The sequence below is a fragment of the Xyrauchen texanus genome, chromosome 6 (assembly GCF_025860055.1).
Source record: "Xyrauchen texanus isolate HMW12.3.18 chromosome 6, RBS_HiC_50CHRs, whole genome shotgun sequence".
NCBI classification, from domain to species: domain Eukaryota; kingdom Metazoa; phylum Chordata; class Actinopteri; order Cypriniformes; family Catostomidae; genus Xyrauchen; species Xyrauchen texanus.
This window is the reverse complement of record NC_068281.1, coordinates 11,046,147-11,071,511: the sequence shown is the minus strand read 5'-3', so window position 1 is coordinate 11,071,511 and position 25,365 is coordinate 11,046,147. Positions and strand designations below refer to the sequence as shown.

General features: G+C 41.1%; 1 protein-coding gene across 2 annotated transcripts; it reads right to left on the bottom strand.

The window, feature by feature from the left end:
- Positions 1–469: 469 nt before the first annotated feature.
- On the bottom strand, positions 470–24,574 carry LOC127645275 (kelch-like ECH-associated protein 1A). 2 transcript variants are annotated; one of them, XM_052128838.1, is made up of 7 exons: positions 24,356–24,574; positions 14,642–15,291; positions 10,940–11,296; positions 8,179–8,855; positions 6,123–6,328; positions 4,531–4,707; positions 470–2,791 (listed from the first exon to the last, which is right to left on the bottom strand). In XM_052128838.1, exons 2-7 carry the CDS (start codon positions 14,849–14,851, stop codon positions 2,619–2,621), a joined length of 1,800 nt encoding a protein of 599 aa, XP_051984798.1. In that variant the 5' UTR covers positions 14,852–15,291; positions 24,356–24,574; the 3' UTR covers positions 470–2,618. The 2 variants fall into 2 exon arrangements, with proteins under 2 accessions (XP_051984798.1, XP_051984799.1); XM_052128839.1 differs by lacking the exon at positions 10,940–11,296.
- Positions 24,575–25,365: the final 791 nt, after the last annotated feature.

Sequence of the window (25,365 nt, the reverse complement as noted above, 5' to 3'; positions counted from 1 at the left end):
CGTAAACAGAATGAGAACATGGATCCATCATGCCTTGTTACCACTGTGCAGGCTGGTGGTGGTGGTGTAATGGTGTGGGGGATGTTTTCTTGGCACACTTTAGGCCCCTTAGTGCCAATTGGGCTTCGTTTAAATGCCACGGCCTACCTGAGCATTGTTTCTGACCATGTCCATCCCTTTATGGCCACCATGTACCCATCCTCTGATGGCTACTTCCAGCAGGATAATGCACCATGTCAAAAATCTCGAATCATTTCAAATTGGTTTCTTGAACATGACAATGAGTTCACTGTACTAAAATGGCCCCCACAGTCACCAGATCTCAACCCAATAGAGCATCTGTGGGATGTGGTGGAACGGGAGCTTCGTGCCCTGGACGTGCATCCCACAAATCTCCATCAACTGCAAGATGCTATCCTATCAATATGGGCCAACATTTCTAAAGAATGCTTTCAGCACTTTATTCAGCATTTATTTATTTATTTTTTCGTTGTCATATTTACAGCCTGTCAGTAATGACATACAGTATGTTTCACAAATCTTTAGCATACAGTACACAAATCAGCTCTTGGTTCATTTCTGAAAGTAAAGTTAAAGGGATTAAAATTCATTCATGTTTACTCACCCCTGTGTATAACCTCATATGACTTTCATTTTATTAACACAATGGGAGAAATTGTGATGTCATACAATAGCAGTATATGGTGACCACATCGTCAAGCATCATAACGGATGCAAAAGTACAATTCAGAAGTCTAATATATTATTGTATGCGACTAATGCTTTGTTCTGTAGGCATATGATAAGGTTAGGTGAGGAAAAATCCAAAATCAAATGTATTATTTAGTGAATATGCTCACCGTTCATTGCTCTCCTGTGCGAGTTCATGAGAGTGCACAAGAGCAACAGAATACACAGCCCCTCTTGGGTAAAATTTTATTTACAAAATAATTTATTTTGCCGTGGATTCATTTGCAGCACTGTAGATTTAGTTGAAAGTGGTGCAGGAAACACTTGTACCCAGACTTTTGAACACCACTATACATTTGAACCAACAGTAACTATAACAATAACAATGTTTAACAATTAAATAGCATTGAAGAAAAGTGTCTTGTGCAGCTTACATCAGGTGTTCAGTCCATGACGGTCAGTTACCTGAGACCTATCCAATAGAAATGTACTAAACCTGTGGATGAGGCATGGAGAGGCCCTGCCAGTTTCTGGCAATAAATGATCTGCACTTATATAGCACCTTTTAACCTTAGCGGTTCTACAAAGCGCTTTACACTGTGTCTCACACACACACTGGGAACAACTTGGGGTTCAGTGTCTTGCCCGAACCACTAACCCTGCGATTAGTGGACAACCCGCTCTACCACCTGAGCCACAGCCGCCCATAATAATCCTCTGATGCCAGATGACTAATATTGTGACATCACATGTGTAATTGTGTCTTTATTAGTTCTGGTAAAAACAGCATGCAATCTGTATTCAATGGGAGATTCTCTGCTGCCCTATGGGCTGAGACATGCAATATGCTTCACGAATGCTGTCATGTGTCACATCATGTAACAGTAATAAATGACTATCCAGGGACAAATGTAATTATTTTTGTGAATTTATCAATCTAAATTAGTTTTGAATGATTAAATAACTAATGTTAATTCCTAATTTATAAAATTTAAATAAACAAATTACAATTTTGAAACAGGAAGCTAACACAAAAATCATGTTAATTTCCTAAGTACCTCTTAATTCAGTATGAAAAGTTCTCCCAATATATTTAGAAGTAGAATTCCTCCACCTAGTGGTTATAAGCAAACATGTTAAACATTCTATGAAGCCTGTATGTATAAATACATTAAAAAGGTATCTTGATGCATTAAAAAGTCTATTATAAATGTTGTACGAGGACTTATTTTGAAACTTTTCTCTATTTGATTATATCTTTAAAGAATATAATGCACAATAACACATGCTACAGATATACACTTTAAAGGAATAATAGCAAATAGTATTATTATATTACTATAGTTTTTTATATTACAACTGTGGCTACAATGATTTAGGAGAACTTACAACTGATTATAAAGCCTTTTATATGGCATTGCAAAGCAGAATATAATTTTATGATGCATTATTTGTACAGGCTTCATAGAAAATGTTACTGGCAAAAAAAACAGAGATCCTAAAGCTGTCATAAACATGAACTTTTAAGAAAAATCAAAACCCAAGCCAAACCTTCATAAACTTTCAGTGTGTTTTATCTGGTGTGGACATTAAAAAGAGCTTATTTGGATTATTATGAACAGCTATATAGAACAAACTCATTAGACAGTCCGATTGTGTAGAGTATGTCTCAGTCACAGCATATTCATTCAGACCTGATAATGTGAGCTGAAGTTCATTGGTCCAGTGATTAGCGACTTCTCTCTCTGAATCACGCACACTCTGTAGTGGAGAGAGATTAATCTTGAATTATCTTGAATTAACTTGATATTAAAAAGAGAAGTGTCCTCATTGGCATCACATTCATATACAGGTTCAAGGAAAATACAGCACAAAGCCGACTTTGAGTTGTCATCTGATGGCACATGTTCAAAGTTCAAACTTCAACATTACACCTCGTCCTCCTCATCCTCTCCTGACAGAATTCCAGGGCACGGTTCCATGGTTACAGCAACACTCATTCCACTGCGGCCAACAGGCATGTCATTTACAAACGTCCATACATTGCTGTCCGGACAGTAGCACTCCACACTGGACAAGAAACCCCCTTGATTGAATCCACCTGAGATGGAAAAATATTACAGTCTATCAGTGGTGATTGATTTAAGATTTACCTCAAATTTAAACAGAAATTCTGTAACAACATGTTTAATGTATGAATAAATAGTCCGGGGTTGCTGCAGAGTTTTTAAAATCAAATTGAAGACTTTTTAATAACTTTTTCAAGATCTGAACAAATCAAATTTATAACATCTCCCCATACCAAAACAAACCCACACAACCTCAGAATACATCATGTATCACAGACTCTTAAACAGGCAGGAGCACACATTCAACATGGCCTTAACATTGCTTATAGGTAAAACAGGGTAGGCTATATTTGAGTTTAAAATACTCAAGACATGTTTTCCACAAAAATATCACATTCAAATGGTTTTATATACCATTACATAAATAAAAACAAATTAGAGGTCAGCCGAAATTGGATTTTGCTGATATGACAATGTGTTGAAAGACAATTAATCTGCCAATAGTTTTAAAAATGGGTAGCCTATATTAAATCTTCTCAGCCTTTCCTTCCTGTGACGAGGAGGGGCAGACAGAGGCTACAAGAGTCCAAACTGAATTAAGTTCAGATGCAGTTTATGGTGCAACCAAAATATCAATTACCAGGGGGAAAACAATATTTTATTCATAGTGCGGAACTTTTTACTTTAAAGGCTGAAATACACCAGGGACTCTTATTTTGAAATGTTTTTTGCACTTTGCTTCCAGCTGCTCATTCAAACAGATAAGGGATATAAAATGTGCACTCCTACAATAATCTACAATGTGGTTATCTACATTATGGTAAATGGTAAATGGTCTGCACTTATATAGTACCTTTTTAACCGTAACGGTATTCAAAGCGCTTTACACTGTGACTCATTCACCCATTCACACACACATTCACACACCAATGGTGGCTGGGCTGCCATGCAAGGCGCTAGCCTGCCATTTGGAGCAACTTGGGGTTCAGTGTCTTGCCCAAGGACACTTCAGCATGTGGAATCGTGTGGGCCGGGAATCGAACCTCCAACCCTGCGATTAGTGGCCGACCCGATCCACCACCTGAGCCACAGCCGCCCAATTATTATAGTTAATAAATAATAAATAATAATTCTTATTATAATTATTATAAACAATTAAAAGTAACCATTGTCATATTTCATCAACACTATATCATCATCATCAACAGTTGATCTTTAGTGATAGTTTGTCATACAATTCTGATATGGCTTAATGATTTTGAATAGCACTGAACTGCTAAGCAGAAGGTTGTGTGTTCGATCCCCACAGCCACCACCATCGTGTCCTTGATCAAGGCACTTAACTCACTCAAGATACAAATTATCCTAGGATTCACATGCCTCTGTTATGAATCTGAACTTAAGCTGTTGTTTTCAACTAATTTTACAGCCACCACCATTGTGTCCTTGATCAAGGCACTTGACTCCAGATTGCTCCGGGGGGATTGTCCCAGTAATAAGTGCACTGTAAGTCGCTTTGGATAAAAGCATCTGCCAAATGCATAAATGTAAATGTAATGTAAATGATAATAACATTAGGTCATATCACCATTCCTGTCTTTCCACCCCCAAATTTAAGACCTGTTTAAATGATAATTAAGACTTTTGTTTTATAATCTAAAATATTCAAGACTTTTTATGACCTTACATTTTGGAAAACTGAATTTAAGACTTTTTAAGGATCAGCAGGAACCCTGTAGTCTATCTATACATCCATTCATATCCATCTCACCTAACACATATATCTTGCACTGAAAGACTGTGACTCCATGTGCACTGCGGCAGTGGTTCATAGAGGCCATGGGTTCCCACATATCTCGAACTACATTATATCTCTCCATCGTTTTAAGTTGGGTTTGACCATCATAGCCACCAACTGCATAGAGGTAGGTATCCAGGCACACCAACCCTACACACAGGATAGAAATCAGACAGTGTAGTGCATATTGTGAACAAGTGTTTAAATTTACAGAAAAATAAAGTGGATACTGGCTTGATATTTGATCATAATAACATTTGTGATAACATTTGTTTGATGGGGTTTAAAGGCATTGTGCAAGACTGATGAAACCTGCATGTCTCTACGTTGACTATACAGATTATTCTTTACATCCTCTGCCATAAACAACCATAAGTAATGGGACTGTGCCACTGTTTCAGCAATTATATATTGCATGGTGTCACAAGGCTCTGGGAAGTGGGCATTCCTCAAAATCCTGCAGCCAGTCACCTTTATGGACATTTTTGTTAAACAGTTTTGTTTATCTAGAGTCTCTTTTCCACCATTGGGCCAAATGGTTCTGAGCATGGTGAGGAATGGTTACAGTAGCTTTTCCACCTGTGCACGTTTCAGCACGGCACGATTAGAAACCGTTCTCGGCCCGGAATTCACTGCACGTTTAGACAACCGTGCTCAACTGTGCTGGTGGAATGCCTGTAGTGACGTCGCAATTCACAATTGGTCATTTGTCAGTTGCCAGGTTACTCATTTTTTCTCTGTAGCTGGCCAAGCGCACCATTTAGGCAAAGTAAACACACTTCTCACGTGGTCCTTAAACTCTTGCATTACCAAGGAATTGACTGACGTATTTCTTGTGTCCTTTCGAAGTCTGTTTTCAGCACCACAATGGAAAGAAATCTGTAACCGTGCCGGCTGGCCCAGCACAGAAGAGAATGGTTTCACAACAAGAAATGTTCGGCCCAATGGTGGAAAAGAGGCTTATGATATTTTTTAAATAAATAAAATGTCAAACCTTGGGTTTGAAAAAGTTGGGGGTCATACACAGGTTATTTATGATGTTCTATGTTCGTCGGTTTTAATTTAGTTCAGGTTAATCATATTCCATTTTAGTTGTAAGTAGTAATGTTGTTTTATATAAAAAAAGTTTGTTTTACAGTATGTTGATCAAGGTTTGTATTCAAGGTTCCCACACCCTTTGACCAAAGAAGACTTTTTCATTACTTTTCCAGTTGTTTATGATTACTTTTAAATAATTTTATTGTAAATTTGCATTAAAAAGAGCAATTTCTTGCTAAAATATGTTAAGACTAAAAAAAAAAAAAGAATAAAAAGCAAACATTAAATATAGAAATTATCCATTTTAAAATTCCCTGGTATTTACAGGTTTTCCGTTGGAGCCCTATGTATTGTGTTTAAATGCCACTTGACTTGATGTGCTCATTTGTTCTACTGTTTTAATATTGTCCTCTTTAGCCACTTTTAGATTATATTAATGCAGTTACATCACATGATAGTGGTTAATGTGTCAAGTAAAACTGTACTGTTCTAATCCATTAATTGCACAAGTGGTGCACTGTAATTACCAAGACCACTCCGAATAGTGTTCATAGGTGCCACATGCTGCCAGGCATTAGTTTCTGGCTGATAGCGCTCCACAGTGTTCCATCGGTTGTCCCCATCAAAGCCCCCAACCACATATAGATTTCCTCCACATGTGGCAACACCGGCCCCAAGTCGCGCTACTGACATAGGTGCCACAAAAGTCCAGCGGTTTGTCTCTGGGTCATACCTGTGAACAATGATAAGCAGGAAATACTTATAAAGCGGTTAGGACACTGGTGTCATATGAATATGATTCCTAGCTATACAGTAGCAAAGAATTTAATATAAAAGGTAGTATTTAAATCAGTGTGCTGATACAATTATGCCTCTTTAAATAAAACAGGTTTACCACTAATCCTCTTTCATTGTAAAAATGTATTTCCTTGTCTCAAACAATACTTTAAAAGCTTAATAAAGTATGAATAAAAGTAAATAAATAAAAGTAATAAAAGTATTTGGACCTAGTTAAAATTGCAAGCAATTTCCAAGAGATGTGTTACAGTATAAGACCAACAGAAATGTCACAACTTTCTTGCTTTCAGCAAGAAAGGTTAAATTTAACCTACCAACAATGCTACATCTCCATTTAAAAGCTTGTGGAAACAGCTACAGTTACTAACCTAGATTTTTCTGTCTCACAGCCAAGCAGAGGCACATACTGAGTCTTGAATTTCACACATCTTTGAAATTTTAAATGATCTATCGACATTCATTGTTTAAATGTGTATCTAGCTGTAAATCCAAAATGAAATACAAGCACATTTGTTCTCTGCAATCCTGGACAGATTAACATTCCGCTTTGAGCTGCTCACTCAAGATACAAATTATCCTAGGATTCACATGCCTCTGTTATGAATCTGAACTTGAGCTGTTGTTTTCAACAAATTTTACAAGTTAAAAGAAAAAAATGGCTGTTAGAAAATAAGAAAAATCTGGAGTAAGATAAATTATGTTACACTTAAATTCAAGAATTTAATAGCTTAAGTCTATACAATTAAAGCAATTTTGCTTCTGGAAATTTGCTTGTTTATATTGATATTGATGTTATATTATTGATAATTATATCGTATTTGTACTGGGAAAAACAAGACAAAGAAATGTGCCGTGTTGTAGGTTCTATTCAATTCCCTAAATTGAGTTAATTATTGTGCAATAATTGTGTCTTTTAATTTTGCATAAATGTATTGTAGTCCAAAGCAAAACTGAGCTTATTTAGGCATTTTATCCATTTAAAAAGACATAATTAAGGCTAATTAAGATTTCATCATTATAAGGAGATTATTAACATAATTAGTTTTGCACAGCAGACTCTTCCTTATGCAAATGCTTTGATAAAACTGCCCCAGTAACCTTTACAACATAAATAAGTCAACCACCTTAAATGTCACAATACAAAGAGTCTGTCCTTACTTGTCATGCCTGACAAACATCAAAATGGTGAGCTTTTGTTTTGGGGTTCAGATAAAGTTGCATGCACTCAACAAATTCAGCTCATGCAAGGCCTTACCTGATTAGACATGCTTATTGGCTATTAAATAAAAAATATTCAAATTGTAAAACCTATTGAAGAGAGATGTGTTTGTCTTTAAAAGGCCTAACCTGACTCTAAGCTATGGAATGTACGTTATGAAACAGATTTGCCTGAAGCTTGTTAGTCAAGAATAAATTCTCTGAAAAGAATATACCAGAATGGTTTACCCTGATGGAAGCAGCTTGTTCTAACTCAAAACATTCTGCAGCTGATGAAGGACGTATCACAAGTCTATCATGTAACATAACCAATCTCATAGAAAACATTGAACACTGTCACAGACAGGTGTGCTAAACAATGATCTTCTATTACAGTAATGCAAACTCCACCAACCACATTTTTAATCTCTTTTTAATCTCTTCAAGTCTCAATGTACTGTGCTAATGTTTTGATTTGGCTAGAATTCATATAATAGAAAGGAAATATAATGTAAAGTGGGAGAACCCCACAACCCCCCACACAAAAACTCTTTCAATGAGTAGTTTGCTTCCGATTCTTAGCCTCACCTTTCAACACTGTTGTGATGTGTAGAGGCATGTGAACCCCCTACGGCATAAATGCTCCCGTCAATGACCCCGACACCCACTCTGTTTCTGGGCGTGTTGAGCAGAGCTAGCTGGGTCCACTGGTTAGTCATGGGGTTGTAGCAGGACAAAGATCCAGATTCTGTATTATTCTGGAGAGAAAGATTACGGCCTCCTACTGTATAAAGCAGCCCGAACAACACACAGGCCCCTAGTCCGCTACAGGGAGATCCCATATCGGCCAACTTAATCCAGACATTCTTCTGCGGGTCAAAGGCTTCCAAAGAGTCCAGGGAGTGTTGTCTGTAACCCCCTGCTACATAGATAAGCTGTGTTCCACGGTGAGGAGCAGGCGGCAAGTGTTTTCTAAGAGCCATGTCCTGGAAGATCTTGGACAGGAAGTCCTTGCAGGAGTTGGCCTTGCTGAGAATGGGGCAGGATTGGAGTTGCAGTTTGAGGAATGTGGGTGGCAGTGCGTAGATGTGGACTGCATTTAGAAGGGCATGGAAATACTGGGCACGGCTCTCCGCATCCCAGCGGACCCAGTCGATACAGGCCTTGTAGACCTCGGTCTCGCATAGCACCTTTAGGCTGTCCTGACTGATCAGCTCCAGCAACTGACAATGGGACAAACTGAAGAACTCCTCTTCTTTTGTTACCTATGACACATGAATGGATGCTGTTTACTTAAGAGAAGTACAAATGCTTTATGGTTTATCAATAAATTGTAAATATTTAAATTGTGAGGGATAATAAATTAGTAAAAAAATAAATATTAAAACACATTAAAAGACTAGTTCAATCAAAAATAAAAATGTTGTCATCGTTTACTCAATTTGTAAAGCATTTATGCCAAAATGGAAACTTTGTGTTCATCATTATAGTGATCACAAATCTCATTTACACTTCTATTCAATTAAAAAATGGCATCTTTAGATGTGTGAGAACAGAGATGTCAATGACGGCAAATACCATTGGTACTTGTACGTATGTCAGGCATTGTTGGGTAGCATTCCTCAGTAAAATCTCCCCCATGTCTCTTTGAAAGTTAATTTTCTAAGTGCTCATATGAAGAAAAGGATCGCACTGACTTCAATATATACTGGCGGCCAAAAGTTTGGAAGAATTTACAGATTTTGCTCTTATGGAAATAAATTGGTACTTTTATTCACCAAAGTGGCATTCAACTGATCACAATGTATAGTCTGGACATTAATAATGTGCAAAATTACTATTACACTTTGAACTTTTTTTTCAGAACTTCTTAAACTACTTCAAAGAGTTCTCATCAAAAAATCCTCCATGTGCAGCAAAGCCAGATTTGCAGATCCTTGGCATTCTAGCTGTCAGTTTGTCCAGATACTCATGTGACATTTCACCCCACACTCTCACGCATCTTACAGTCTAGCTGATCCCACAAAAGCTCAATGGGGTTAAGATCCATAACACTCTTTTCCAATTATCTGCTGTCCAATGTCTGTGTTTCTTTGCCAATTCTAACCTTTTCATTTTGTTTTCTTGTTTCAAAAGTGTTTTTTTCTTTGCAATTCTTCACATAAAGCCAGCACCCATGAGTCTTCTCTTTACTGATGTACATGAAACTGGTGTTGAGCGGGTAGAATTCAATGAAGCTGTCAGCTGAGGACATGTGAGTCATCTATTTCTCAAACAAGAGACTCTGATGTACTTATCCTCTTGGTTGTACATCTGACCTTCCACATCTCTTTCTGTTCTTGTTAGAGCCACCTTTGTATGAAATCTTCAGTTTTTTGGCAATTTCAAGCATTTTATAGCCTTCACTCCTCAAAACAATGATTGACTGATGATTTTGTAGAGAAAGCTGTTTCTTTTTTCCCATTTTTTAGCTAATATTGACCTTAAGACATGTCAGTCAATTGCATACTGTGGTAACTCAAAAACAAACACAAAGACATTTACATTTATGCATTTGGCAGACGCTTTTATCCAAAGCAACTTACAGAGCCCTTATTACAGGGACAATCCCCCTGGAGCAACCTGGAGTTAAGTGCCTTTGCTCAAGGACACAATGGTGGTGGCTGTGGGGCTCGAACCAGCATCCTTCTGATTACAAGATTATCAGTTATTGTGCTTAGACCACTACACCACCACATTGTCTTTTCAAAGACAATGTTAAGCTTCATTTAAAGAACCATATAGCTTTCAACTGTGTTTGATATAACTGCAAGTGATATTCTACAACCAAATTAGCAATTTAGCAAGATTACTCAAGGATAAGGTGTTGGAGTGATGGCTGCTGGAAATGGGGCCTGTCTTGATTTGATCAAAAATATTTTTTTTCAAATACTGATGGTGCTTTTGTTTACATCAGTAATGTCCTGACTATACTTTGTGATCAGTTGAATGCCACTAAAGTACCAATTTCCATCCGAAACAGCAAAATCTGTACATTATTCCAAACTTTTGGCCATGGTCATTTCAGACTTCAGCTCAGACTGCACAAAAATTCAGCATAATTTATTGCCGTTTGCTGACTGATTGTGTAATCAGAAATGTAATCATGTAATGCATAAAAAGATCGAAATCTGATTATGCACTTGAAATGTAATTTCATCTAATTACAAGTTATTGATTTTGTAATCTGATCACTTTTCTATGCTGTTACAGGTCAATGGCTCAGTAAAGTTACTTAAGAGAGCACAGCATGTGGCATCTATCGATTGCAACTAACTGACATTGAGAATGAAGTCCATAGGCCATGCACCTCATTGAAGTGAGTGTTGATATAATCTCTGGTACGAAGGTGCAACTCAGTGCAGCCGATCTCCTCTGCGAATCTCGAGATGCCTATGACATTGGATGGCTCCAGGTTCTTTGTTAGGAAATCACAGCACGCTCTGGCCACCTCTTCCATCTGATAACGCATGGCAGCCAAGAGGACGTGAAGAACACACTTCTCTCCCACTGTGATGCGGGAGGTGTAGGCGAAGTCAATGAGGCGGCTGATGACCTGAGGACACACGTCTCTCAGGGTGACCTCTGAGGCGTGGCATTCCTTGAAATTACTGGTGAACATGGCTTTGAAGTAAGGACTGCAGGCAGCCAGCACCAGTTTATGCACCTAGAGAATTTAGACATTTGTTTGTGACTGGTATAAAAAAATATAACTTTTCTTATAGTATCTTTTCTTATAGTATCTTATCTTGTTTTCCTGTTAAAATATCTCAACATCCTTAAAAAAAAAAGATACACATACTTTAGCAGCAAAATGACATAAGAAATTAAGTCTTTCATAGAAAGTTAGTTAAATTTAGTCAGGTTTATTCTTAAAACAATAAAATAAAATTACCAATGGGTTAAGAAAAAATTACTTAATATATCAAAGACAAAACAAGTTTATTTTCTTACCCCATTGGCAAATGTAATTTTTTTTTATACTAATTAGGAATTATAATAATTTTTTTCAGTTCAGGACACACCTGAAACTAATAGTTTTATGGTAGTAAAATAGTAAAATGCCTTAACATGTACTAACATAAATCTGTACTTGTAATGAGGACAATTTACCTTTGTGCCCTGTAATTTACAGTGTCAGGCAAATACCATATAAAAAAATAAATATAACATGCTGTAACTGTTTCTTCAAGAGTTGCTGGTTGGAATATACTGTATCTGTGGTGCTTCATTGGGAGCTCTTTGGAAAATAGTAGTCTATATTATACTATACTAGCCATCACATGCACATTTGTTTGTTTATAATTTGTTTATACTGACAGACTTTATACAGACTCCTATTGATGTGAATGCAGCATCATGCAAAAGCAAACATTTTTGGTTACCAAAATACATTGTAGAAATACCCTTTTTGCAGGTGAGATAAAGTGAGTAATCGGCTGGTCAAGTGTTCTAAAAACATGCCAGGACACAAGGTCAAGGTCACACTTACCATATAATAAAATAGCTTTTCCTTGGCCATATGAACAGGGTTTTCATTTCATGTGAGAGTACTTTTTTTTTTTAAAAGACACTTAAAATGGAGAGTCAAGTGACGCCATGTGAGGATCGGAGATGTGAACAGCGAGCTCTGTGCACTTTGCCAATTTTAACACTTTTAATGACATAAACCGGTGAGATTCGATACACTCTGTTCCATAACTGTTCTAGGAGGAAAATATGTCAAAGAATTCTAAATCCTCAGGCTCTAGAGACATTAAAAGACACTTACGTGCTCAAGAGGATGTCCCCGAGCAGGCTGCGAGCCTGGGAGTTGATTAAGATGGAGAGGTGTGGGAAACGCGGCAAGAGATGCTGAACATGTCGGCAATGCTGACGAAGGTTGTTGCTGACTTGGAGGATCTTGCTGTGATATATCGATCGATCATTGCCATGGAGGCGAAGTTCACTTATGTGGTTACAAGAGTGGGGGTTGTTGAGAAACAGATTGATTAACTGGAGTCATCAGAGAGGGAAATATCTGCTAATCCGCTAGCGACCAAGGTGGATTTGGAGCATGTCTGGGAGAAGTTGGAGGACATGGAGAACCGTAGCTGGCGGAATGACATCCGAATCATCAGCATTCCTGAGGGCGAAGAGGGAAAGAATATGGTGAAATTCCTGGATGGGCTCTTTCCGAATCTGTCGACATATCAGGCCATAAGCTGAAAATTGAGCGAGCTCACAGGTTTCCTGCTCAACGATCCATGGACAGGTCCGATCAATTCTGGCCAAATTTCTGAGATCATCCGATAAAGATCTGGTGTTACGCGAGACGAGGACTAAAGGAAGGCTTTCTTGGAAGAACCACAGCCTTTTCTTTTTCCCAGACTTTGCGAATTCGACAAGAGAGAAATGTGATCGATTCAAGGAATGCAAGAAACATTTACATCAATGGAAGATCACTTTTGCACTGATATTCCCGTCCAAATTGAGAATAGATGCTAAGGATGGCTGTAAAACCTTAACATGCCCACAGCAAGTAATGTCAATGGAGTGAGTGGGTCATCTTGTTCACATTGCAGCCGAGTGGACCGGCTCACTGGGTGTGTCTTTAAGACCAAGCCTATACAATCTAGAGGAGGTCCAATAGAATCGATGTAAAATCTTAAATTGCATAAGGCACACCCTTGCATCTTTAGATGTAGACTTGATGTTTTTTATAATCCTAGCCCACACTCCCTCCTCCAATACCAAGTTTAAATCTTTCTCCCAGAATCTCTAGAGAGAAGTTGAAGCTCCTTCCCCCAGACTCTGATTTAGCAGGGAGTAATACACTGATGCCTCATGACCTTTTGCAAAAACAGCAATCTCCACTCCCAGAGTATCCTGCACTCTAGGGGGATTTATTCTACTCCCAAAAATAGTACAAAGCTGGTGGCACAGCTGTAAATACCTGAAGAATTGAGACCTGGGTATCCCAAAATGTTGAACCATATTTTCAAATGATCTCAACACTCCACTCTCATATTGGTCACAGAGCATATTAACCATATTAATGTTATCAGAAGAGCTACGGCCCCTTAAATAAACCCTACCTGATCTATATGTATAAGAGGTGTCATAACTTTACTTAATCGGTTAACCAAAGTTTTTGACAATTGGACTGTAACTCTTACACTCACTTAGATCTTTGTCCTTTTTAAGAATCAGACTGATCTGGTCTTGTGTCATGGTTGGCAGAAGCTTTCTATTCTTTAATGATTCCGTATAAATTTCAAGCAAAAGTGGAGCCAATTCTGTAGCATAAGATCTAAAATATTAATTGCCACAGCCGTCTGGCCCCGGACCTTGCCTGTACGCAAGGCCTTAATTACCTCGACAAGCTGCTCCAAGCTTATCTCAGAATCAAAAGATAGTTGTCAGTTTAGGAAGTTCTAATGGTTCTACAAAGTGTCTAATATCTTCATCAGTAGACTAAGACATGGAATTATAGAGATCAAGATAGAATACTTTAAAAGCATTAATAAATATTTCACCACCTGCAGATTTCACTGAGGGAACGGTAGAAAAAGGCTCTCTCGGTTTTATATATCAAGCCAGAAGGGAATAATGGGGTAAAGTTGATTTGGTGTATATATGTTTTCTTTTCTGTTTCATTTGTCTGAGTCAATAAAAAGTGTTAATCTGAAAAAAAGACACTTAAAATAAGTAGATTTAAATTATTGATGACTCATACTGCACTACGCAATAGTGTAATTTTTGTCCAATCAAATGCTCTCTAGAATGAGAATGTCACTTCCCCTAATTTGACTTGCAACAAACAGGCTATTTTATTTATTTATTTATTAAGGGGCAATCCTATAGATATGCTCCTCCCAAATTTCATGCTTCTATAGGAATTATGTCAACAATGGAAAGAAAATTGCAACATTCTTATAACATTTGTCAAAAGCAATTCTCAGTTGTTTAGGTGTTAACAATTCTGGAAATTTAGAAATACTTACTATATCTTCTAGGACTAAACTCTCACCTTAAAATCCACTAGCTTGTCCTTGTACATCACATGTAAAACCAGGTCACAGAGCAACTCATGATGGCGGAACTCATCCATGATTTGCATGGCTCTAGATGGATGACTTTCAACTGTGTAATCCAAGTAACCATAACCCTTCATGGAGGGCACCACGATGGCGGAAAATTCCTCATCTTTGATGGGCCTCCTCTTTCTTGGACATATCATTCTCTGAGGCCTACAATGTCACTTATATAAATAGGAAATGGATGGTGACTGCAGCTGAACAATGTCTAGATCCATCCACGTGTCATGAAGAAATACAGACCCAACTGGTGATCATTTAGGGATAGAGAGCCATGCTTTTTCTGTCTGGTTAGAAGTCCACCATACCAAGGGTCTTCCTCGGGCCATGTTGGCATTGTTGAAATATCCAATAGTGAACAATAATAAAAGGATATCACTTTGTTAGTTCCTGTTAAAAAGTATGTTTTTCCCCTCTAGAGAGTATGCATGCAATGCTAGGTTAAACTAATTGTAATCACATCAAAATGCCATATTATTTGATTCCAAGAGGTTAGAGTCCACTGATGGCAGAAATCAAGTAACAAAACGGTGTCAGTTGAGAACAGTTTCCCCTCTGAGATCTGAAATGAGCTCTTGTCATCCTGTGAAAAACAAAGATACAACACTGAGTAAGAAAATTTTTATTTAACCTGCCCACCCTCCACCCCAGTTCCTTTATTGTTTATAATATGCTTGAATAAGCATGTACAGCTAATAATTAAGGATGTTCTTATTTCATTTTGAGTTGGATAAGATGGAAGTCATAACTGGCACATCTGTAAGATATTTCAGTAACTGCTCTGACAAACGTAAGTGTTTTTGATTTACTAAAAAAAATTAGCTCATAAGAGTCATTTGTTTAGGTATCGGACTACATTGGTAGCTCTGCATGTTTCAGACTGAGATGGAGCACTGGTTTTCAAATGAATGGGAGAAATTGGAACACCCAATTTGGCAGATGTAGCAAAAGAAGTCCCGCCTTACAGGTAAAAGCACCAATCAACTTCTTCATGTGCGCTAGCTGCATCAGCCTGAAAAACAGTGTTTTTTTTTAGCAGGATCTGAGGTAAAGAAGCACAGTTTATGATACCATTGTCGTTAGATTTTACTGTTGATTTGAAATATGTTCTTTGATTGTAATATGATTTCTGTCTTTAACATTCAAGTAGATAGGAGCTGTACTTTTATGCCACTTGTATCCATAGAAAATAGCTGCTTGGAAACGTTCCATAGACGGCCGCTGAGTGGGCTCTCTCTCATAAAGGCTCATTGTGTCATTGTGCTCCCACATGCCATATTGCTAAGCCGGACTTTAAAGAGAACTTTAACACACTGTACCATTCACATTAGCACCAGCACTATGACTTTGCTGGGATTAACAATTCACTTGCTGAGTGTTTGAAAAATCACAGAACAGAAATTGAATATAGCCAAAGCACTGGAACACCTGTGGTAGGTGTTGCCAAATTAACTTTAGTCCTGTTAACCCATGTTGTGCTGTCTGGGAGATTTGGGACACAATTTAAGGAATAGTTCAGCCAAAAATTTTAATTGTTTAATAATTTGTTTCATGTATGTTTACTTTTTTTCCATGAAACACAAAAATAGGAATTTTTAGGGAATCTTTATGCAGCTAAGGACTGCACGATAAATTGAATAAATAATCGAGATTACATTAACAGCTGCCACAACTAACTAATCGGGAAAAGTCTCAATTATTGCAGTCCATAGGTCTACTTATGTTGCGTAAAATTTTCTATAAAAATTTCAATTTTAAAGAGTCGTAAAACACTAAAGCATGCATTTCCAGATTTGTAAGTGTTGCCTATTATGTAAGACAATGATAGTAAGCATTATTTTCTTTCTCCCCTAATTTGGAATGCCCAATTCACAATGTGCTCTAAGTCCTCGTGGTGGCATAGTGACTCGCCTCAATTTGGGTGGTGGAGGATGAATCTCAGTTGCCTCCGCATCCGAGACCGTCAATCCAGGCATCTTATCACATGGCTTGTTGAGCGCGTTACCGCAGAAACATAGCGCATGTGGAGGCTTCACGCTATTCTCCGCGGCATCCACGCACAACTCACCAACTGCCCCACCAAGAGTGAGAACTACATTATAGCGACCACGAGGAAGTTACCCCATGTAACTCTACCCTCCCTAGCAACCAGGCCAATTTGGTTGCTTAGGAGACCTGGCTGGAGTCACTCAGCAAGCCCTGGATTCGAATTTACGACTCCAGGGTTGGTAGTCAGCGCCTTTACTCGCTGAGATAGGCCCTCAGTAAGCGTTAATTTGAAAGTGGCTACATTAGGGATTTTTTGGGCCATTTTCTTCTTCCTGGTTTGAAATCAACATTGTTAAAATGTCATGTGGATGTGATGTCTTGACCTTATTCATGAAACGGTTGTTTTCTCAGCCAGTCAGAGGCATTGGTTGCAATTATGAAATTAAGTAAAGTACAAAACAACTGCAACACACTCTTCATCAATAACACTTCTGAAATGCGTGTGTGCAACATGCAGTGTCAGAAATGTACCTTTCCATTAAAGGCCAATATTTGACCCCAGGATTTGATTTGCAGAGACATTCTTTACGTTAATGAGGTCATGCATTTTCTTATCACATAATTTGACGTTAAATACTTAAATTTATTAACATAAATTTCAATGTGATTGTATCTTATATTTTATGCAATAATACATTTAGACCTAGAATATAATATGTCACAAATAGAACACCAAGGTATTAATTCTGGGGGCATTTTTCGCCCCCACATTTCGAATTTTGGGGGCACTTTTGTCACTTTCATTGGCATTTTTGCCCCAAGTCACTGTTCATTTCTGACCCTGGCAACAAGTGATTTTAATGGGACAGTTTATAAGAGCTTGTTTGAAAGACGTGGTCTGACTCAGCGCGAGACTGAAAAATTATTCAGCAATTTCTACTTTTGTGTTGAAAGAAATAAAAGCATAAGCATTTGGAACATAATTTTTTTGTTAAAATGTTCCTTTAAAAAATCCTTATCACTCTTGATTTCTAGGGAGAGAGAGAGAGGGTGAGCGCAATTCCACTATGTCACAGTTATATAGCTGAGGTCAGCAAGAAGACAAAACATTGCATTGATAATTACACTGTGACACATTTCCATTGCCCTGATAAGAGCCAGTCAGACTGTGAGCAGTCTGAACGGTGTTGATGACTATGAGGAAAGCCATGAATCATAAAGACGCTGGGTGGATGGCAGGGTGATGATTATTAACCTAGAAGCAGGCTGCTGGGAAATGCTTTGTTCAAATGGTTTCCAAGTAAATACACTGGTCTGTGCATATCAGAAAATTATTGTAATCTAATAGTTATGTAGGAATCAATCAAACATGCTGTCACCCACAAGCAATTAGAAATGCACTGCATTCTGATTCACAGAGATGATACAGAATCGTTTGATTAGCACAGGGCTCAACAATAAGGATAGCCTGATGATACTGGGCCAGTTAACAGAACTGTTACTTGCACTATTGGGCCAGTGCCAGTTGATCATGCACATTTGTTATTATGCATTGCATTACAAACTAAAACATGATTTTCTGTGATGCATTAAACACTGATGTGGTGGATTCTGCTGATTTATATGTCTCCGAATCATTTTTCTTTATGGTTAACATATTTTATCTTTGATTTTATTGAAATCTGGAGAGTGACTTGTGAAGGTCTTGGAAGCTACAGATCAGAAAAAATGAGTTCAAATCACCATATACCATTGTTTTCCCGCAAGTTTGCTTATATATTAATAGCTGTAATGGAGTGAAATTGCAGTTCCCTCTCGAGAGGTCTCTCCTATTGCGTAAGTAGCTTACGCTATGGGAAAACTCAGTTTCTCGAGAAATATTGAAGTCTTTATGTAAAACGCATTGCAGCTGCACAGCAGACAGCAATGAGCGAGGCAGCTTGGTCATAGGCTGTGCTGCGGCAACTTGCTCGAACCAATGGCGGGGCGACTCTGAACGCACGACCAATGGGCGCTACTTGCGTCAGCGCTCAGAGCCCGCCAAGATGGGCGTGGCTAGGGCTATATATTAGGCGCCCCGTCATGAGAGTTCTTTAGATTTAATCTCCTTCAGCAAAGACCTTCTCTTCGCTGGATCCTCCGGATTATTGGAGTCTTTTCACCCGCCGTCGACAAGCCTACAGCAGGACTGCTACGAGGACGCCGGCGCCTTCAGCCGCCTTCAAAGCTTTCTGCTACGCCATCCGGCGCGCATCACCCTGATATCCTTTTACTAAGCTACTTTGCAAGTGTTCGCCTCTGCGACGCTTTTTGTATTTAGTGAATTTAGTCAATTTCGAGGCGTTGTTCCAAATGCCTTCGACCTGCGCCTCGTGCAGAGGCCTTCTTCCTGACGGGGACCGTCACATTATCTGCACTCGCTGCCTGGGACCCGACCACGCAGAAGCTGCTCTCACTCGAGGTGGATGCCCCGAATGTGACTCCCTGGGCCTCACCGAGCTGCTGCCGCTCGCCGCCGCCGCTGAACGAGCCTGCTACCACCGTGCTGCCGTCCCCTCTGTTCGAGCCGCGCAAGAAAGCGCCGCTCACAGAGGCCGCCAGAGCACGCGGACTTCAGTGACGTCACGCCAGGCCAGTCCCCACGTGCTTCACCACCACCCGAGGACTCCCTGCCGCCAGTCCAATTCACGCAGGCAGACCAGCACCCCTCCAACAGAGCGGTGGGTCTCGTCTCGTTCGCCGCGTCAGGGGACGACGGTGAAAAGGATGACAGCCTTTCCATTGACGCTGCATCCGACGACTGGCCGGGCTCGGCCTTCGACCCCGCGCCGTCGACATTAGCGGACACGAGCACGGGCACCAGCATGGACCCAGAGAACGTCCGCATGCTGTCCTTGAGCGCCATCTGTGGCTGACGCTAACAGAAATGAAGGACGCGGATAAGGCGCCATTCCTCGACGCGCCTATCGCTCCAAGCAGCCTGTTCGGACCGGCGGTAAGAGAGTTCGCTGAACGCTTCACTGAAGTTCGGAAGGATTCGCAGGCTATGCGTCACTTCCTGCCCAAGCGCTCCAGCTCGTCACAGAGCCGCCAGAGACCGCCTCAGCAGCTGGAAATGTCTGTACAGCAGTCAATGGGCCAGTCACAGAACTCGCTCACCTGCAATCAAACGCCGTTTTAACGGCAACACATAAATGTAGATCGTGTGCCTATTGTCATGTATGCACCACTACACACAAGCACTGTTCCCACATTTATAAACACTTCCCCAGTAAAAGCGGGAAATACTATAAAGGTAGCGCGCGTGCCTGCTGTCATGCATGCACCCCTACACACAAACACTGTATGCATGGCCAAAATGCATGGCTTTATGAAAGTGGCGCACGTGCCTACTACAGTATATGCACCCCCACCCATAAGCGCTGCCCATACAGTTTCAAACAGTTCTCTGGCTCATGCCGCGAGCATCACAGATGCGACGTGCGAGCCAAGAAACTCCCCGCTAAGAGCGGGAAGCTTTATGAAAGTGGCGCGCGTGCCTATTACAATGTATGCAACCCCACCGGTAAACACTGTCGATACAGTTTCAAACATTTCTCCAGCTCATGCTGCGAGCATTACGGAGATAGCATGTAATCTCACACGCACCCCTGCACTCGGCACTCACCAAAGCCAAGCTGCTCAGCGCGCGCCCACGCTTCTGAGAGCTGTAAGCTCAGTGTTAGCACAAGGCGATTCACCGGTGGGGCCCATACAGCTTTAATGATTCGCTCGTTCAGAATGTTAACGACCAAACATATCCTCGTGCAAGTTCGCCCCGGGGATTGGTTTCTATCAGTGGATTTGAAAGACGCTTACTTTCACATTCCGATAGCGCCTCATCACAAGCCTTTTCTGAGATTCGCTTTTGAGGGACAGTCATACCAGTACACAGTACTACCATTGGCCCCCCTGTACATTCACGAAATGTATGGACGTGGCACTTTCCCCCCTGAGACAGCGGGGAGTGCGAATACTGAATTACCTCGACGATTGGCTAATCATAGCACAATCAGAGAGTCAGTTAACAATGCACAGATCTTGGATTATCAGCCATCTAGAATGCCTGGGTCTGAGAATCAATTTTGCAAAGAGCGTGCTATCCCCCAGCCAAAATATCTCTTTTCTGGGAATAGTGCTAGACAGTGCAGATGACGGCGCGCCTCTCATCAGAGCGCGCACTCGCTATTCGGCGCCTTGCAACATCATTCAGAGCGGGCGCACACGCCCCCGTCAAACGATTTCAAAGGATGCTCGGTCTCATGGCCTCGGCATCAGCTGTACTCCAGCTAGGATTGTTGCACATGTGTCCTCTCCAACGCTGGCTCAAGAGCCATGTCCCCACTCACGCGTGGCGCTCAGGCCACTTTTTAATCAGAGCGAATCACGGCTGTATAAAAGCCCTGATGCCCTGGAAAGCCGTCGACTGGTATCAAACCGGCGTGAGTCTGGGCGTGAACACACGGAGAAAAATGATCACGACAGATGCCTCCAAAATAGGATGGGGGGCCCTTTACGAGGGCAGGCCTGTCTCCGGCTTTTGGTCAAACCCGGAAAAGTGCCTACATATAAACTGTCTGGAAATGAAAGCGGTCGCCTTGGCTCTCAGAGCCCTGCTTCCGTACCTGAAAAACGAACATGTCCTGGTCCGAACGGACAACATGACGGTAGTATCGTATATAAATCGCCAGGGTGGACTCAGGTCGAGCTCCCTGCACTCTATGACCAGGGAGCTCATCTTATGGTCACAGCACAACCTGCGCTCGCTGAGAGCAGCGCATGTGCCAGGCGTCCTGAACCAGGGAGCGGACATGCTGTCCAGAGACAAAGTTCTCCCAGGGGAATGGTCTCTCCACCCCCTGACGGTTCAGTGGTTATGGCAAACCTTTGGCGAGGCAGAGGTCGACCTCTTCGCCTCCAGGGAAAATGCGCACTGCCCTCTTTTCTTCTCAAAAAGCACGGACGCGCTCGCCCAAGTCTGGCCGAGCCGCCCCTTGTATGCTTTTCCCCCGATTGCGATGCTACCTCAGGTCATCAGTCGGATCAGGGAAATGAAATGTGCAGTGCTCCTGGTAGCCCCACTCTGGAAGAACCAGACGTGGTTTCCAGAACTGAGGCAGATGATGCAATCTGCCCCATGGCCGATTCCGTTGAGGCTGGACCTCCTCAGGCAGGCCATGGGGCAGACCTCCTCGGGTTCCCGAGAACCTCCCCAGTGGAGTGTTGAGAACCATCACTGAGGCGCGAGCACCCTCTACGAGGCGCTTATATGCCCAAAAGTGGAAAGTGTTCAGTGACTGGTGTGATACCAAGAGCTTGAACCCCAAATCATGCGAGATACCAAGTGTACTCGCCTTCTTGCAAGAGCTGCTGGAGGCGGGCCGCACACCCTCCACGCTCAAAGTCTATGTGGCTGCCATAGCGGCGTCACACAATCCTGACAAGGGACGCTCATTAGGGAAAAACGACCTAATCATTCGTTTCCTAAGAGGCGCTAGGAGGATGAACACTCCTCGCCCCCCCTCGGTGCCGATCTGGGACCTGGCCACGGTCCTGGACGCACTCAAGAGTGCCCCGTTCTAACCTCTCCGAACCGTGCACCTTAAACAGCTCTCGCTCAAAACTGCGCTCTTGCTGGCGCCGCCTCAGTCAAGAGAGTGGGCGACCTGCACGCGCTGTCATCAACGCTGCTTGCCTGGAATTTGGACCTAACGACTGCAGAGTTGTCCTTAGGCCAAAGCACGGGTATATTCCTAAAGTGCTCTCCACACCCTTCAGAGTACAGGTTATATCTCTGGCAGCGCTATCGTCTCCAGCAGACGAAAGCGACGCTAATTTACTCTGCCCGGTCAGGGCGCTCAGAGTATATTTGGAACGTTCTGCCCCGTACAGACAGACGGAACAATTATTTGTATGCTTTGGCGGCCGCACTAAAGGTCTCGCAGTTTCAAAGCAAAGAATATCGTGCTGGATAGTGGATGCTATAGCGCTGGCTTATGAAGCCAAGGGCCTTCAATGCCCCTTAGGTGTCAGAGCTCACTCTACGAGGAGCATGGCCTCCTCGTGGGCGTGGTCGAGTGGGATACCCATTGAAGATATTTGTGCGGCGGCAGGCTGGGCCTCGCCTTCGACATTTATCAAGTTTTATAACCTACAGGTCCCCTCATGGCATTCCAACATTCTATCAGCCTGACTGTAGTATGAACTGGAGTATGTATTTGCTGAGCATTATCTCCTCCCTTATAAGGTCCGTCTCTGACTGACTTAGAGGGTTTTTATGCATATCAGTAAGTAGAAAAAATCAGTACATAAGATATGTGCTTGTGTTTTTACAATGAGCTCCCACCATGGGCCACCTTGGGGCAAAGGCGCTCTGTATTATCCCATTATATAGCTCGCCGTTGGCCGGCTCGTTGAATAATCACTTTGCTTTAAGGCTCAGGCATCTGCCTCTGGCTTTATAGAGCGAAGTCAGCATGCACGGCGTTTTGCATGGTGTTCCCATAGCGTAAGCTACTTACGCAATAGCAGAGACCTCTCGAGAGGGAACGACTCGGTTACTAACGTAACCTCGGTTCCCTGAGAGGAGGGAACGAGTATTGCGTAAGCTGCCGTGCTTGTGCTTGGTCAGTTCGCTTCAGTCGATTGAACCTAAAGAACTCTCATGACGGGGCGCCTAATATATAGCCCTAGCCACGCCCATCTTGGCGGGCTCTGAGCGCTGAGCGCGTAGCGCTACCATTGGTCGCGCGTTCAGAGTCGCCCCGCCATTGGTTCGAGCAAGTTGCCGCAGCACAGCCAATGACCGAGCTGCCTCGCGTTTTACATAAAGACTTCAATATTTCTCGAGAAACGGAGTTTTCCCATAGCGTAAGCTACTTACGCAATACTCCTTCCCTCCTCTCAGGGAACCAAGGTTACGTTAGTAACCGAGTCTCTATATAGTTATTGCTAATAAAAAAAATATATAATTTGATGCAAATATACTGTATATATGTATTAAGAGAACATAACATTTAATTACAAATATCAATTGCTTTTTTTTGCTAAAAATAAAAATGTACTTTTTTGGTGGGGTAAGTAAAAATATATTATAAAATAAAAATAGTATTTATATTTTAACGTATATTTAATAACGAAGAAAAAATGTATTATTTATCCCTGTGTGGCTTCTATTAGAGCACAGTCAGAAAAATAACCAACTTTGCGTTGAGATGTGCACGGATTAACCGCAATAATCAACACGTGAATCAATGAAGCACTTTAACTGGTCAAGTCAGCAGGAAAACACGTAACAATTAAAGAGACAGGACATAATTATATACAGATTAGATATTGAAGCATTACAAAGAACTGCACCTAGATAGAAAAATGAAGGGGGAAAAAAACAAAACAAAAAACACGAAGCACCCCTCCTAAATGTTATAAATTGTGCCATTATAACAGCTTTAACTACGCCATGGGCTGACTATCGCACCACTTGATAAAATCGCGCTGATAAAGCGAGAAGCAAAATCAAAATGACACGCGTCTAACCGACGCGCGTTTTCTAGTGCTTTCTTATCTCTTCTGACACTAATATAACGCAATCCTCTATCTAAACCCACTTTAACACTCACCTTATATCAGGAACGGACAACAGTTTCCCACTCACTTCCACTTGCTGTCAGCACGAATGCTTTATTTATAAGAACGTGTTAAAATCAAATAAAGTAATGAATAAAGAAGGGAATACCCTCCGCGTAGTCACGAAGAGATTGCTCCTGTGACTGGCGCGTACAACGTCAAAACAAAATCGAAAGTTTATCTTGGCTGTGTAGCAAAGCTTCTCCGCCTTCCAGCTGTCAACTGACTATGATGGAAGCGCGCGCACCCGCTCGCGTCCCGCCACACACAGACAGCGCGGTAGCATGACTGTAAAGGAGGCGCGTGCACAGTTACTCGCGCACACCCGCTGGCAGACTTTCACACACAATAGAGAGCCTTTGACATCAGCATGACTGTGCAGCTCCTCTGTTGAGAACTAATACAGGCCATCTGACAAAGCGAAAGCAAAGAGACCGAGGACTGTCAGTTGATCTCATTTGTCATTTAAATGTGCCTATCAGATAATACTTTTACTGAAGTGGTTCATGGTCAGGTTTTTTGGCATGAGCATAAGGTAATGTTAAAAGAAAACAGACGCCCACTGGGAAACCCTCTTCTTAATCTTAGATTAAATTTGTTTTAGCAGTGTAGCCTATTTGTTTGGACTTGTTGGGATTTTAATTGTCAAACACTACAGATAATATAGTGAGTCAGCATTCCATAATAATGAGTAAGTCAACACACACACACACACACACACACACACACACACACACACACACACAACATTTGCACATGGAACTCCTGCCACACAATTTTCCCATCAAAAGCAATGAACAGTGTTGGCAGAAAGATGAGCAGTACATTGGCACAGTTTAAACAGTGAAATGTTCACAGAAGTTTGATATCAATGCCTATTCTTTACTAGATTGAGGTTTAAATTTGAGGTTAAGACTTTGCACTTGTTTTGTTAACTGAACTTTGGTAAGTGAAACAAACATACACTCTTTTGTATGTCACTTCAGTAAGTATTCACAGCAAA